The following is a 12,086-nucleotide window of genomic DNA, read 5'->3' on the forward strand; positions in this document are numbered from 1 at the left end:
TTATGTTCTCCTGAAACAATCCTGTAGACGTGAACATCATCCTCAAATGTGAATATTTGTTGGTCGTTGTTTGTAAATATTTCCACTTTGTCATTTATTGATTTGCTGTATAACGTAGAACTTAATGAATACGATTGTATTTTGCATCTGTTTCTGATTGAAGTGATTTCGTTTTCCCCTCCAGCTCCACTTCACGTCCTGGATCCTGGAAATGGCGGTTTGTACACCAGAGTGAGGAAGACGAGCGGCGAGGAAGGAGCGTCGTTCCTTTTACCCGCCGGCAGTCCGAGCTGCAGCGACCGAGCTCCGTCTGCCAGCAGCGATTCGGGTCTTTCCGTCGCCTCGCTGAGGCTGAGCGGAGCCAGGCCGAACCGAGGGGCCGCGCAGGACAAGCTCGCCCAGGGAGGGAGGCTGGTCTCCGGGGGGGACATCGAGCTCATTCAGCCTCTCCTGGAGGTCATGACTGAGCTCGCCTCGTGCGGCGGAGGGGAAGGGGAGATCGCCGGGGACGAGTCCGGACTGGGACGCACTCTCAACGGAGAGGCTTCGTCGAGCGAGAGGGAGACCGACATACTGGACGACGAGGACGATGCGGCGGTTCCGGCTTCGGACGTCTGCTCCCTCGCTTCGGAAAACCTGCCCGAAACTCAGAGAGCGGCTCGGGCCGAGTACTCCACGCAGTCCTGGGTGCGGCAGCAGCAGATGGTGGACGTGGTGCCCGCCAACTTCCTGGACGGAGAGAGAAGGTCCGGCAGGGCGAGGAAAGAAAGGCCGCCGCCTCTGGTCGCTCCCGACACGCCACCCCGAGGACTCAGCAGCCGGGACGCCGTGCGGAGAGGGCCGGCGGACGGGGACGACGTCACGGATAACACGCCCGACGCACAGACCGCCGAGCGCACTTCGCCCTGTCAGGACGATGAACTGGCGTCGTTAAGCACCGACATCGACGAGTCCATAGAGCAGCTGAACCAGCTGATTCTGGATCTGGATCCCACCTTTGTTCCCGTTCCCAACAGTTGCGCCCCCCTGTCCCGCTCTGCCTCCCTGCACACCAACGGCCTCAGCCACAAGGGAAGCGCCCACCTGTCAGGTAAGGTCAATCAAAATGAAAAATAGAAATGACGTCTAATACCGTTTTTCGGTCTGTGGATGTCGGTCGGACAGCTGGTCCACCAGACACGTGTTTTTGTACAGACATTCCTCAGAGGATGGGAGGTCCACAGACTTCAGTAATCCCCCGACTTTCCCTCTAATGCCAACATGAGGATGACATTTGTGTTTTTGTAATGAAATATCTCCAACTATTTGATGGATTGCTGTGAGATTTCGTGCAGACGTTGATTCGTTTCTGTGACCACTTGGTACGTGAACATAAGTGATTTCAACGATGGACCTGAAACTGGAGCAGAGAAACATCAGATTTTGGTGTCAAACTCAACAGAGACCCCTCGAAATGCTTCAGAAAGTCTAACGGCGATGAAGCGACGAGCCGGGCGACGTGTTCTGAGTGACGTTCACGTTTTCAAGAGGAGGCGGAGCTTCACCGTCCAAAGACCTGCAGGAGGCGCGTCAGGTCAGGAGACACCAGGTGGGAATTCATGGGTGAATTCGTCCCCACAGAGTCAGACTGTCAACACCAAGTTCTACTGGGACCTTTCTGAGGCGTCTGAGGGGAAATAATTCGCTGCAAACCACCTGAACTGTGGCGCCATGGCAACAGGGCTCTCCAACATGAGGATTTTGTTGACCAAAAATCAGATGGAACAATGCTGAGAAACGATATTGGACAGCTGTGGGCCCTTTAGGCACCACTGCTTTAAAACCAGCCACAATCCTGTCCTGGAAATCAATGCATGGGCTCAGGAACACTTGGTTTTAAACAGGCGTGTTGAAGCTTTTCTGTTACCCAAACACCCCAAAATCTGATGTTTCTCTGCTCCAGTTTCAGGTCCACGGTGAAATCACTAACGTTCACGTACCAAGTGGTCACAAAAACGCGTCACTGAGTTGCCGATGTTGATCCTGAGACGACACTTTGGAAAACGTGCTCACGAAGGTTGTTGTCTCCTCCGATGAACCTTTCGATTACCCCGAGTACTACAAGTATATGTATGGAAACATATGCACAACAACACACAAGCGCGGCTTCACTCCAGCAAACAGGACGCCGTTCACCTCTGTTGTATTTTTGTCGTGAGCTGAAGCTGAATGATCTCCATTACTAAACACTGCTGTCGATGTCAAACTGACCGAAATCATAGCAACCTGTCACAGAAAGAAAAACACACCTGCACCAACTCGCTCGACGCAGACGAAGCTTCATGAAGGTGCATTTGTTACGTTTCAGCCTGCACACACACACACACACACACACACACACACACACACACACACACACACACACACACACACACACACACACACACACACACACACACACACCATTTATAACCCTGATGGCCTGATTGTGGAAATCTCCACCTCAGAGTTTATTACAGAAGGTGTGTGTGTGTGTGTGTGTGTGTGTGTGTGTGTGTGTGTGTGTGTGTGTGTGTGTGTGTGTGTGTGTGTGTGTGTGTGTGTGTGTGTGCTGTTTGCTGACAGGGTGGAAGCGTTTGATTAAACATGTAGTGGAGATCTTTGCTATGTAAGCAGAGTAAAATCAAGACCTGCGCACGATGACGTGTTTACCCTCCAATCGCTCTTATTTTTGAATGGAAATATACAGAACTGGAAGATAAAAGGTTACGCAAGTCCTCGCCATCAAAACAACGAAAGAGTCAGTCAAAGTTACTCTTTTAGCCAATAAGAGGACGGAGCTCAAAGCTGCAGCAGATTTAAGAACCAGGCTGTACTGTATAACTTCGGATTAAACAATAACAGAATATTTGAAATCCTGATTTGGAGAAGGACGTTTTAAAAGTTAAAGTTGAACCCGATGCTTCACGGATTTAGAAAACCAAATCCTTTAATAAAGATCGAACACATTGTTTTAGTTTGATTCTAGAAATCATCCACAAAACTATGAGACGGAGGTCAGTCATATCTAAAATTATTTCACACATTTTCCAGGCTGCACATTTTTTTTTCTTTGACTACATGTTGAAGTTTGCAGCACACATGCCTTTAAAAGGCCTTTACAGTCGGCATGGTTGGATGGTTGGAAGATATTTTAATAACTACAGAACAACAGCAGCACTGAATTTCATATATTTGTGGTTTATAAATTGCAAATAATGTATTAGTTAATTGTTAATAGTTTAGTTTTCACATCATAGATGCTGGCGTCTACAGACTGCTGACTCTGCAGGAAGGAGTGACACCTCTTCGTTCATGCTGTTCATGTTATTACTACCAAATCTGTGAATATCAAGGTATCCATGCCTCGTTAAATAATGATATGAACGACATAATATCTCTCTAGTGTTTAAAGTAAATGCAGGAAGTCTGACTCAGCTGAACTCCAGTCACAAAATCCAAAACTCAACTTTGACTTCGACACCGCTGACTCGCTTGGACTCTTTGACTTGTAAAAGAATCACTTCCTTCGTAACGAGTTCCTCATGAAATCGTGATTATCCGAACATTTGTTTTTGGCGTCATCGTCTAAAAACGAAAAAGTAGATAGTCGTTACGCACTCGCCGATTTTTAAGCATCGACGTGGACTTGAAAAACCATCGAGGACGTCCCGCCGCTGAGATCTTCAACCTGAACATTTCGTTGATGCCTGTTTTCTCGTCGCCCTGCTGCCACACAGGACGGATTTATTGCCCCCTCGTTTCCACGGCGCCCCGGAGCAAAGAGGCCCATCGCTTGCCGTGACCCGCGGTCAGAGCGGTGACATAATCACTTCCCGGCTCCTCCATCAGAGCGTACCTCCGAGCGATCCGACGGTTCCAACCGAAGCTCCCCGACACCTCCTGGTTCACGTCCACGTGCCGCCTGACGTCACAGCCGACATTTAACCCTCCGACCCGTCACTTCTGTCCAGGTCAATGAAGCGTTTGAGTGGCAGGAAGCGGCGCTGGTGTGTTTGCATGCGTGTAGGTCAGCGGGTTGTGGAGGGCACGTTTGAAGCAACACGTCGCTCGCTGCCAGCGCGAGCGCTTGTTTTCCGAGGGGGATGTTTGGAGGCAGGAACTTGTAAGCGATCAGGAATGCTTTTGAAGTTCTGACACAACAGTTTTTTGCTCTCCTTCTCCCCTCTCATCATCTTCTTCAAAAGGAGAATCTCGCAAAAACACGAAGGTGAGAACGAAGTACTCGACACCGTACGGACCCTCGGCGGAGGCTCCCTCAGCGCGTCCGATTCTGGAGATGATGGATGCTCGCGGCGAAAGCCGAGCTCGCAGTGTTCCTCCGTCGCTGTTCTGTACTCGACGTGCGCGGCCGAGTGGGATCCCACGTACCGTAAATCTCTTCCTGGTTGGCGCGTGATGATGTTTTCGGTTCTCTCGGTGGTCTCTGAACGCCGTTTTAGACCTAATTAAGACCAGTTTTATCGTTATTGTTCGAGCTGAGTAAAATAACCCCAAAACATTTATATTTTCCAAATAACATCCAAAAGTCAGGCTACAAAACATTGGCGAATTTTAAGCATCGACTTGGACTTGAAAAACCATCGAGGACGTCCCGCACCAAGCGTGTGGAAAAGAAATCAACAAACTTGAGGTCAATGAGGTGAACTGTACAAATTGACTCCAATCAGAAAAGTGATTCATGATTTCCATCTCTACTCCAACTGAACGGCTTGTTTTTGAAATTTTGATCCGAAGAAAAGAAAATCAGAGGGCGGATGAGGACGAACCCGAATGGGGGAGTTTGATGATTTACTCATAACTGAATAGAGGTCGAGCGATTGTTCCAGTGGATGTTTTTTCGCCGTGATGTTCCACCATCTGGTCACGGCGAAGTCTTCGCTTCGTCACACCGTCTCTGATGAGTGATGATAAAACACGCTGACAGACGCTTTTGTCTGAGACGAACAGACCAAACACGAATCGCTGTCATCGCCTTTCATTTGGCGAGTTGGAGTCTGGTCATAACAAAGCGTCAATACTGGTGGATGTTGTGGTTTGTTTTGGGTTTTTTACGGGAATAGACCCGAAAAACTGTCGGTGGATTTGTTTTATTTTTTTTTTATGTCATAGAAGAACACATGACTGATGTTTCTGGCTGATTAGCAGTTTCAGATAATAATCTGAGTGACTGTCTTGGCTTGACTTACTTTTTTTTCTGCCTCCTCACCGGCTCTTTAATCGCTCCTCATCAGACTGGAAGCAGCAGAAGCAGGTCAGCGATGTGACGGACTACGCGAGTCTCCACAGTCCAGGATGGAGAGCCAGCGGACCTCAGAGCTTCAGAGACACACCCCTCTACAGTCCCTCCTTCTCCTCCTCTCAGGTTAAAACTCAGTTTCTACGTTTCACCTCACTTTGTCTTGCGGGAAGTCGGTACACGATGCTACGTTACGTCCAAAAAATATAATCCAAAATGCTAGAAGGCTTTCAATAACCCCCAAATATAAGTTATTTTTACCTTTTTTAGAAGTTAACTTCCCGTTGTCGTCTCCAGCTGCCGTCATCACTCGTGCTAGCTTTTAGCCGATTCTTCGTTTAAATGCAACTCGTGTGCTTCGTGGTTATAGCGTAGGACGTTCAAGTGGTTTACCCAAAAGCTCCGCTGCTAGGCAACGGCAACACGGACGGTGAAGGGGGAGGAGCCTGTTGAAACATCTACATCTTCCACGGACGGGTTTTTAAATTCCGAAGAATTTTTTTTTTAAATTCAAATTAAATTATATTAGCATCAGAAAATTTAAGTTCTAAAGCTGTTATGTAGAACACTGCGTTGTATGGAAAGAAGTGCTTTAGATCAACTTTTGGTGACTAAAATGTTTCAGTTATGATTAAAATACCTTGTAGAGTCAGTATTTATAGACATTTATAGAAGTTTTTTTTATTCTTAATGTACCTGTTGCTCATTTATATCAGAGAATAAAAACAGATTTGATCACTTTAGGTTAGTTTGCAGTGAGGGATCTCTGAGATTATGATTGTAAGAGTGTTTCTGTAAAAGATGTTGTCTCTTTTCTTATCTTTCAAAATCACGAGTTTTTCTGCTCTTGCGTTCAGTCTTACGGTTGGAGGAGGGGGGCATGAATGGCTCAGCTGTTTACACCAAAACACAGGCTGAAGCCACACAGATCACAAGACTGATGTCTACTGCTGTGTGTGTGTGTGTGTGTGTGTGTGTGTGTGTGTGTGTGTGTGTGTGTGTGTGTGTGTGTGTGTGTGTGTGTGTGTGTGTGTGTCACACAACACACACACTTTTTTCTCCTGTTTCTTTCTCACCTCGTTTTTTTGTGGTTGTTTTTTTTAAAGCATGGGCATCTCTTCAAAACCAACAGCGTGGACTATCGGGGACAAACGGACACCTCTGACATCGTCCCTCCGACTCCGACCTTCCCCGTGTCTCCTCCGACGCCCTACGGTAAAAAAAAAAAAAAAAAGAGAAAGAAAGAAAGAAAAGAGAGGAAATGTCAAAATGAAGTTTTGCGGCTGTGGGTGTTGTCCACTTTTGGAAATCTTATCAAGCGTCTTCCTCTTTTCTCCTCCCCAGCGAAACATTTCTCAGAGTTTTCCCAGCTCAGGACCGGCGGGGAGTGGGACCAACACAGCTGGACACGAGGTAGCTTTCCCAAGATTGTGTGTGTGTGTCTGTGTGTGTGACCACATGTGTGTGTGTGTGTGTGTGTGTGTGTGTGTGTGTGTGTGTGTGTGTGTGTGTGTGTGTGACTGACTGGCAAAACACACTAAACCAAAACACTTGAGCTCCTGATTGCTGCTGGACAGGGTTCAGGAGTCGGCAGGAATGTTCCTGGCATAATATAATCAAACACACACACACACACACACACACACACACACACACACACACACACACACACACACACACACACACACACACACACACACACACACACACACCTGGCCTGTGCTTTGTTGCTATTGGCTGGATATGTGTTGCATGGCTTGTTTTTTGGTCATTTGTGTGGTCACACAGCCGACAGACGGCTTCTTTCTGGGTTTTTTTGTGCTTTTTTGTTTCTGGGTCTGACATTATATCATTTTTTTTTTTAAAGAGTTTGGGTTTCCTGTCGGGGGGGGGGGGGGGGGGGTCTACACCAGGACAGCTGATACTGTAGGTCTCGCTAATAATAGTTGATGGTAACAGAGGAAGAGAGCGCTGCTGGCAGGATGTCCACTCACGTCCTGTTCTGGGAGGGAACGGGAGGAGAGGGGAGGGTCCTTTTGTTTGTCGGGACATCCTGCCTGGGGAGATACGTAGCACACAGCTGCGGGAGGAATTTAATATAGTGTCCGAAAAAAACACAAGCCTCTCTGTAGCTGTAGAGGTCCTGAGGTCACTTTTTGTTTGGTGAAATGTTGGGCTGAGGACCAAACTTTAATGCTTTTATGGCTTCGATACCAAATTTGGATTTTTAAGCTGCATCCACAATAATACGTCTTTGTTCTGCGTAACTTTTGTTATATTTACGCCGGAGTAAATCTCACCAGCGTCAATCAGCCCTCAACATACAGGCACTACTTTAACCACATTAATAAAACCATTCGATCTGACATAGGGAGCGTCATCTCTCTTTTACAACTGCCCAGCTAAGCATCTTCTGTTAGCATGTGGGGTGTTTAGGGGACACCTGTATATTGTAGCTACAATAATATTAGTTATAAATATATACTTAATATGAAATATAAATATAAAATAGCCTATGTTACACTCTCTCCCTCTAAATTGCATTAAAACTAAAGATTTGCACTGTAATCTGTTTATGTTAATTTATTTCGTTAGAATGGATTTTCATCAAATTGGTATCAATAAAAGCATCGCTCAGAAACTAGGAATAATATTAAAGCGATACCAAGTCCCGGTGAAATGTTACATTAATACAGAGTTGATTGAAGGGTCAGCAAAACTAAGAAAGAAACAATGAAAGCTATATTGAGTTCAAACTGCAGTTCGTGCCAGCAGATCATCAGTCTGACACAGCTGCACACAACGGAGGGCAGTCGATACAGTGAAACAAGCAACGATCCACTGATCAATAATCAATTAATAGTCCGTTAATAATTAATAGAGCACTTGAATTGCCCATCCCTATATCATAAATATGATTAATAGAGAGTCACATTTCAATTCAGCTCAGTCTTTACTGTCCCAAACAGATTCAGAAAACTCTAAAGAGAAGAAAAGCTTTCAATTAACACACAACAGCAATAAAACAAAAGCTAAATCAAGAATTTAAGATGATAAAATCAGTTCAAATTACAGTTTTCTACTGCGACGGTCATGAAAATGGCAGAAAATGAACTGATATAATGTAAATTAAGTAAATGTTAAAGCACATTCATTTATTGAATAAAAGTTCTTCCTTTTAAGGGGTGTATCTTTAAATATTTAAAATGTTTAGTGTTCACATTTCATGGTTTTTATTGTGCAGACAATCTGAAATATTATGACAAAACTGAAATGATATTTATGGTGGCATTTCGCAGATGTTTCCGTTAAAGGACACCTCCACCTGTTTATTGTAAACATGTCTGTCAGAGCAGAGAGGCGGCAGGACGGAGAAGGAGACGATGAAAGAGGGATTATTAAAAACAGCCGATTCTCTCTTCTACCTGCTGGACAGAAGAATTAACAAAGGACACCAAATATATTTTTTGCTCGCTGCCATTTTGGGGTCCAGACAACAGTTTCCTGTTTCCCACATTGAAGGCAGACGGCGATCTGGGAAATAATCACACCACATCTGGACAGAAGCACGAGATTCCCCATTTCAGTCATTTTTAATTTTCTGTGTGCAATCACCGCTGTGATCAAAATTTGGACGCGAGGCTGCTGGTAAATTAAAGTAGTCCAGTGATTTGGTAATTTGAGGGACAAAAAAAACATTTCTACATTAAAATTACACCGAGCTGAGAAATATTTTGAGATCTTTGGTTTCTTAAAGTAATAAAAAAAAAAACACAATTTAATTATATTTCCTTATTTGATATTTTAGGAAATAAGAGTTTCACTGTTGTATGTTTGGAAATCGGAGGAAGTTTCAGCTCTACAGTAACTTCACATGTAGTCAAAAAGTGAGTTAAAATAAGATTATGACCATTAATTTATCATAAAAATCATCAAACCATTGAAATATGTAGTTTCAGAAACAAAAAAAACACAGAAGAATGATAAAAGGGGCGTTTTTTTTCACGTGTGATTAATTCACACGTCATCGTACTCGGGCACACGGCAACTTCTCTGTGGAGATGACCAGACTGCAAACATTCGATTTTAGTTCAAACTCTTCCACAAAAACATGTTTAACTCAGAAACAGATGACGATCAAGTCAATAAATGTGTAAGACTTACTCATCAGGGCTAAACCTTCCTGAGGTGCTGAGACTCGTTTACGTGCAAACAGGAGCTAAACTTTTTTGATCCGACCTCACGTGCAAAATCACAAAGTCAGCAGAAACAGGAATGAACCGCACGCATACTAAATGTTTTGAACCTGTAAAATGACAAACATGAGATGTAAATCCGATTTAATATGTTTGTTTAAAAAAAAAAAAAAGATTTAAAAAGTTCAGCTGGCGACCCAAAGACGACCTCTGCTGCCGTCTTTCATTTCCTCGTGACAGCAGCTCTCCGATGTTACGCAACCACATTTCCTTTGTGTACTGGAGGCCAAATCCAAATAAACAGCAATATATATATATATATATATATATATATATATATATATACACACACAGAAGCAGGTTTCAGCCAGAGGAATGCAGACGAGGTTCAGATGGTTCGCTCGGACAAAACACTTGACTGTCTGAAGCTCGGGGGGGGCAGGGGTCAAAGGTCAGGGGAGAGTCTAAGGGAGTGGCAGCGAAGTCCATAATGAATGAGAGGGAGCTGGAGTTTTCAAGTGCCATTGTGTCGACGTGTTTTATGTTCCTCTTCTGAGAGTCAGCGTTTTTTTTAAAAAGCACTCTCTTGTGATTCGAATGTAAACAAAAGGAGTGAAAGCTGCTTTTTTTTTTTTTTTTTTTTTTACTCCGACATTGATTGACAGGAGTTATTCCACTCTGGAATAAACTTCACATGCAAAGTTTATCAGAAAATGCAGATCATTTTTCACCATCAAGACGAACGTTTTCCACCCGCGTTTCGTAAGTTTAGCTCAAAGCATTGTGGGAGAACAGTGGAGCTGAAAAAAAAAAAAAAAAACCTACTTTAAAAGGTGCTGGATTTTTATCAGGCTAGCTGTTTCCACCCGTTTCCAGTCTTTGTGCTAAGCTAAGCTAACATCTAACGCTCGGCATGAAGGAGAAGTTTATTTCCCTGCACACGACGACTTCATCTGAAGTTGTGAAACTCGTAGGAGCCATATTTAAGGTGGTTTTTGTGAATATATTTATGGAGTGTTTTTTTTGTTTTGTTTTTGTTTTTTGTATTAGAAAAGGGTTCACAACTTTTTCTGACACCCGAAAAGTTTTGTTTTGTTTCACGAAACCGGCCTGAAATATTCAGACGAGCCGATGTCCCGATGCCGGCTCGTTTCCGGTGACACGGGGAGGTTAAAAACCAGGCGCGCAGCAATATTGCTTCCCCAATGAAACGAAAGCAAACAGAACACGGTTCCATTCATCGGGAGCTTTACGGTGTGATTTACGACGGGCTGAGATTCGACAGCTCTCCCCGCATGCCTTTTGTCCCGGAGTTTGTGGCAGAAGCAGATGGTGGGAGTGGACACGCATGCCCTGACAGAGACCCCCCCCCCACACTTTCCTCTCTGATCCATAAAAGGCCACATGTGACCTCTGACCCACGCTGGAATCCACTCTGATTGGGGGGGAAAGTGTTCGCCGTGACCCCCCATCCCCCGGGGCAGGAACAATGCTCAGTGGTCAGTAAGAGGGGAGGAGGAGGGAGAGAGGGAGGGAGGAAGGGAGGGAGAGAGGGAGTGGGGGGAGACATTCCCTACATCTCCTTTCGCTCCTTTCTGTCCCCTCCCTCCGTACAAACCCAGAAGTCGAGCGGTTTCTCGACAAACCGGGGGGGGAGCTTATTTTATTTATTTTTCCATCTGGGGAGGGACGAATGGCGGCGAAACGATCCGGCGCCTGAAAGAAAGAAAGAAGGAGAATCGAGTCGAGCTCAGATCGCCGTCCGGCAGCAGAGACAGAGAAGAAGGAGGAGGAGGAGGAAGAGAAGGAGGAGGAGGAGGAGAGTGTCGGCCGAACAGGGAAGCTTTCATTCGCTCGGAGGAGAAGAAGAAGAAGCAGGAAGGTGGAAGTCCCTGGAAGTTTTTTTTTTTTTTTTTATTGGTGGGGGGTGTAAACAGGAAGAGCGTCTCCGTCATGACGGCATCTCTCGGTATGTACGCGCAACACGTGCCACAAAAGATTGTCTATAAAACGACCAAAAAAATAACTCGATTAATCTCTGAACTTCTTTCAACTCCTGATTTCTTTCTGCTTCGTTCTGGAATTTTTTTCTTTTCTCCAAACATCCTTCCTACTAAAACAAAAATGCATTTTTTTTTGTCGTGCATGAAAATCTTTCGCTGATCTAACGTCCTAGACGGGACGGTGAGGTGGTTTGTTCCACTGCTGCGTTCATGATCTCATCCCGTTAAAGGATATTTTGGCCTCCATCACGCCGTCGTGGAAGGGTGGGTGGGTGGGTGGTGGGGGGGGCCTCTCTCGGTGGTTAACCGAGAGAGGCCCCCCCCCCCCATCTTTTCTTCTGCACTACTGACCTGGATTGAACTGAAAAACTCTTTGAAGATCTTTTTTTTTTTGTGGTGGGGGGTGGGGGGCTCGTTGGCTGTTGGAGGCTTCACACAGAGAAGGAGCCACAAGTGACCTCATTTTCTAACATTTGCAGAGAAATGAGCTCTGTGTTGCTGTAATTGGTCATTTTTTTCTAATAATGTCTGAATGTCATTTGTGCTGAGTCTGCAGGTTCCCTCAGCTTTAAAGGGGCCTTACAGGGGAGTTACCGCGAGTCCTCCGTC

The 12,086-nt window shown here is 45.2% G+C and overlaps 1 protein-coding gene across 1 annotated transcript in view; it reads left to right on the forward strand.

Annotated features, from left to right (window-relative positions):
* Nucleotides 1-12,086, forward strand: part of LOC138631713 (tensin-3-like) — a 40,448-nt gene that overhangs the window by 15,842 nt on the left and 12,520 nt on the right. The window contains exons 13-16 of the mRNA XM_069716848.1: nucleotides 185-1,090; nucleotides 5,274-5,404; nucleotides 6,385-6,493; nucleotides 6,623-6,691. Coding sequence (XP_069572949.1) covers nucleotides 185-1,090; nucleotides 5,274-5,404; nucleotides 6,385-6,493; nucleotides 6,623-6,691 — 1,215 coding nt within the window. The remainder of the gene's footprint in view (nucleotides 1-184; nucleotides 1,091-5,273; nucleotides 5,405-6,384; nucleotides 6,494-6,622; nucleotides 6,692-12,086) is intronic.

Source organism: Brachyistius frenatus, unplaced genomic scaffold, assembly GCF_029030835.1.
Source record: "Brachyistius frenatus isolate BFR_SWC_R1_liver_20210118 unplaced genomic scaffold, ASM2903083v1 Contig_163, whole genome shotgun sequence".
Classification (NCBI taxonomy): Eukaryota; Metazoa; Chordata; class Actinopteri; family Embiotocidae; genus Brachyistius; species Brachyistius frenatus.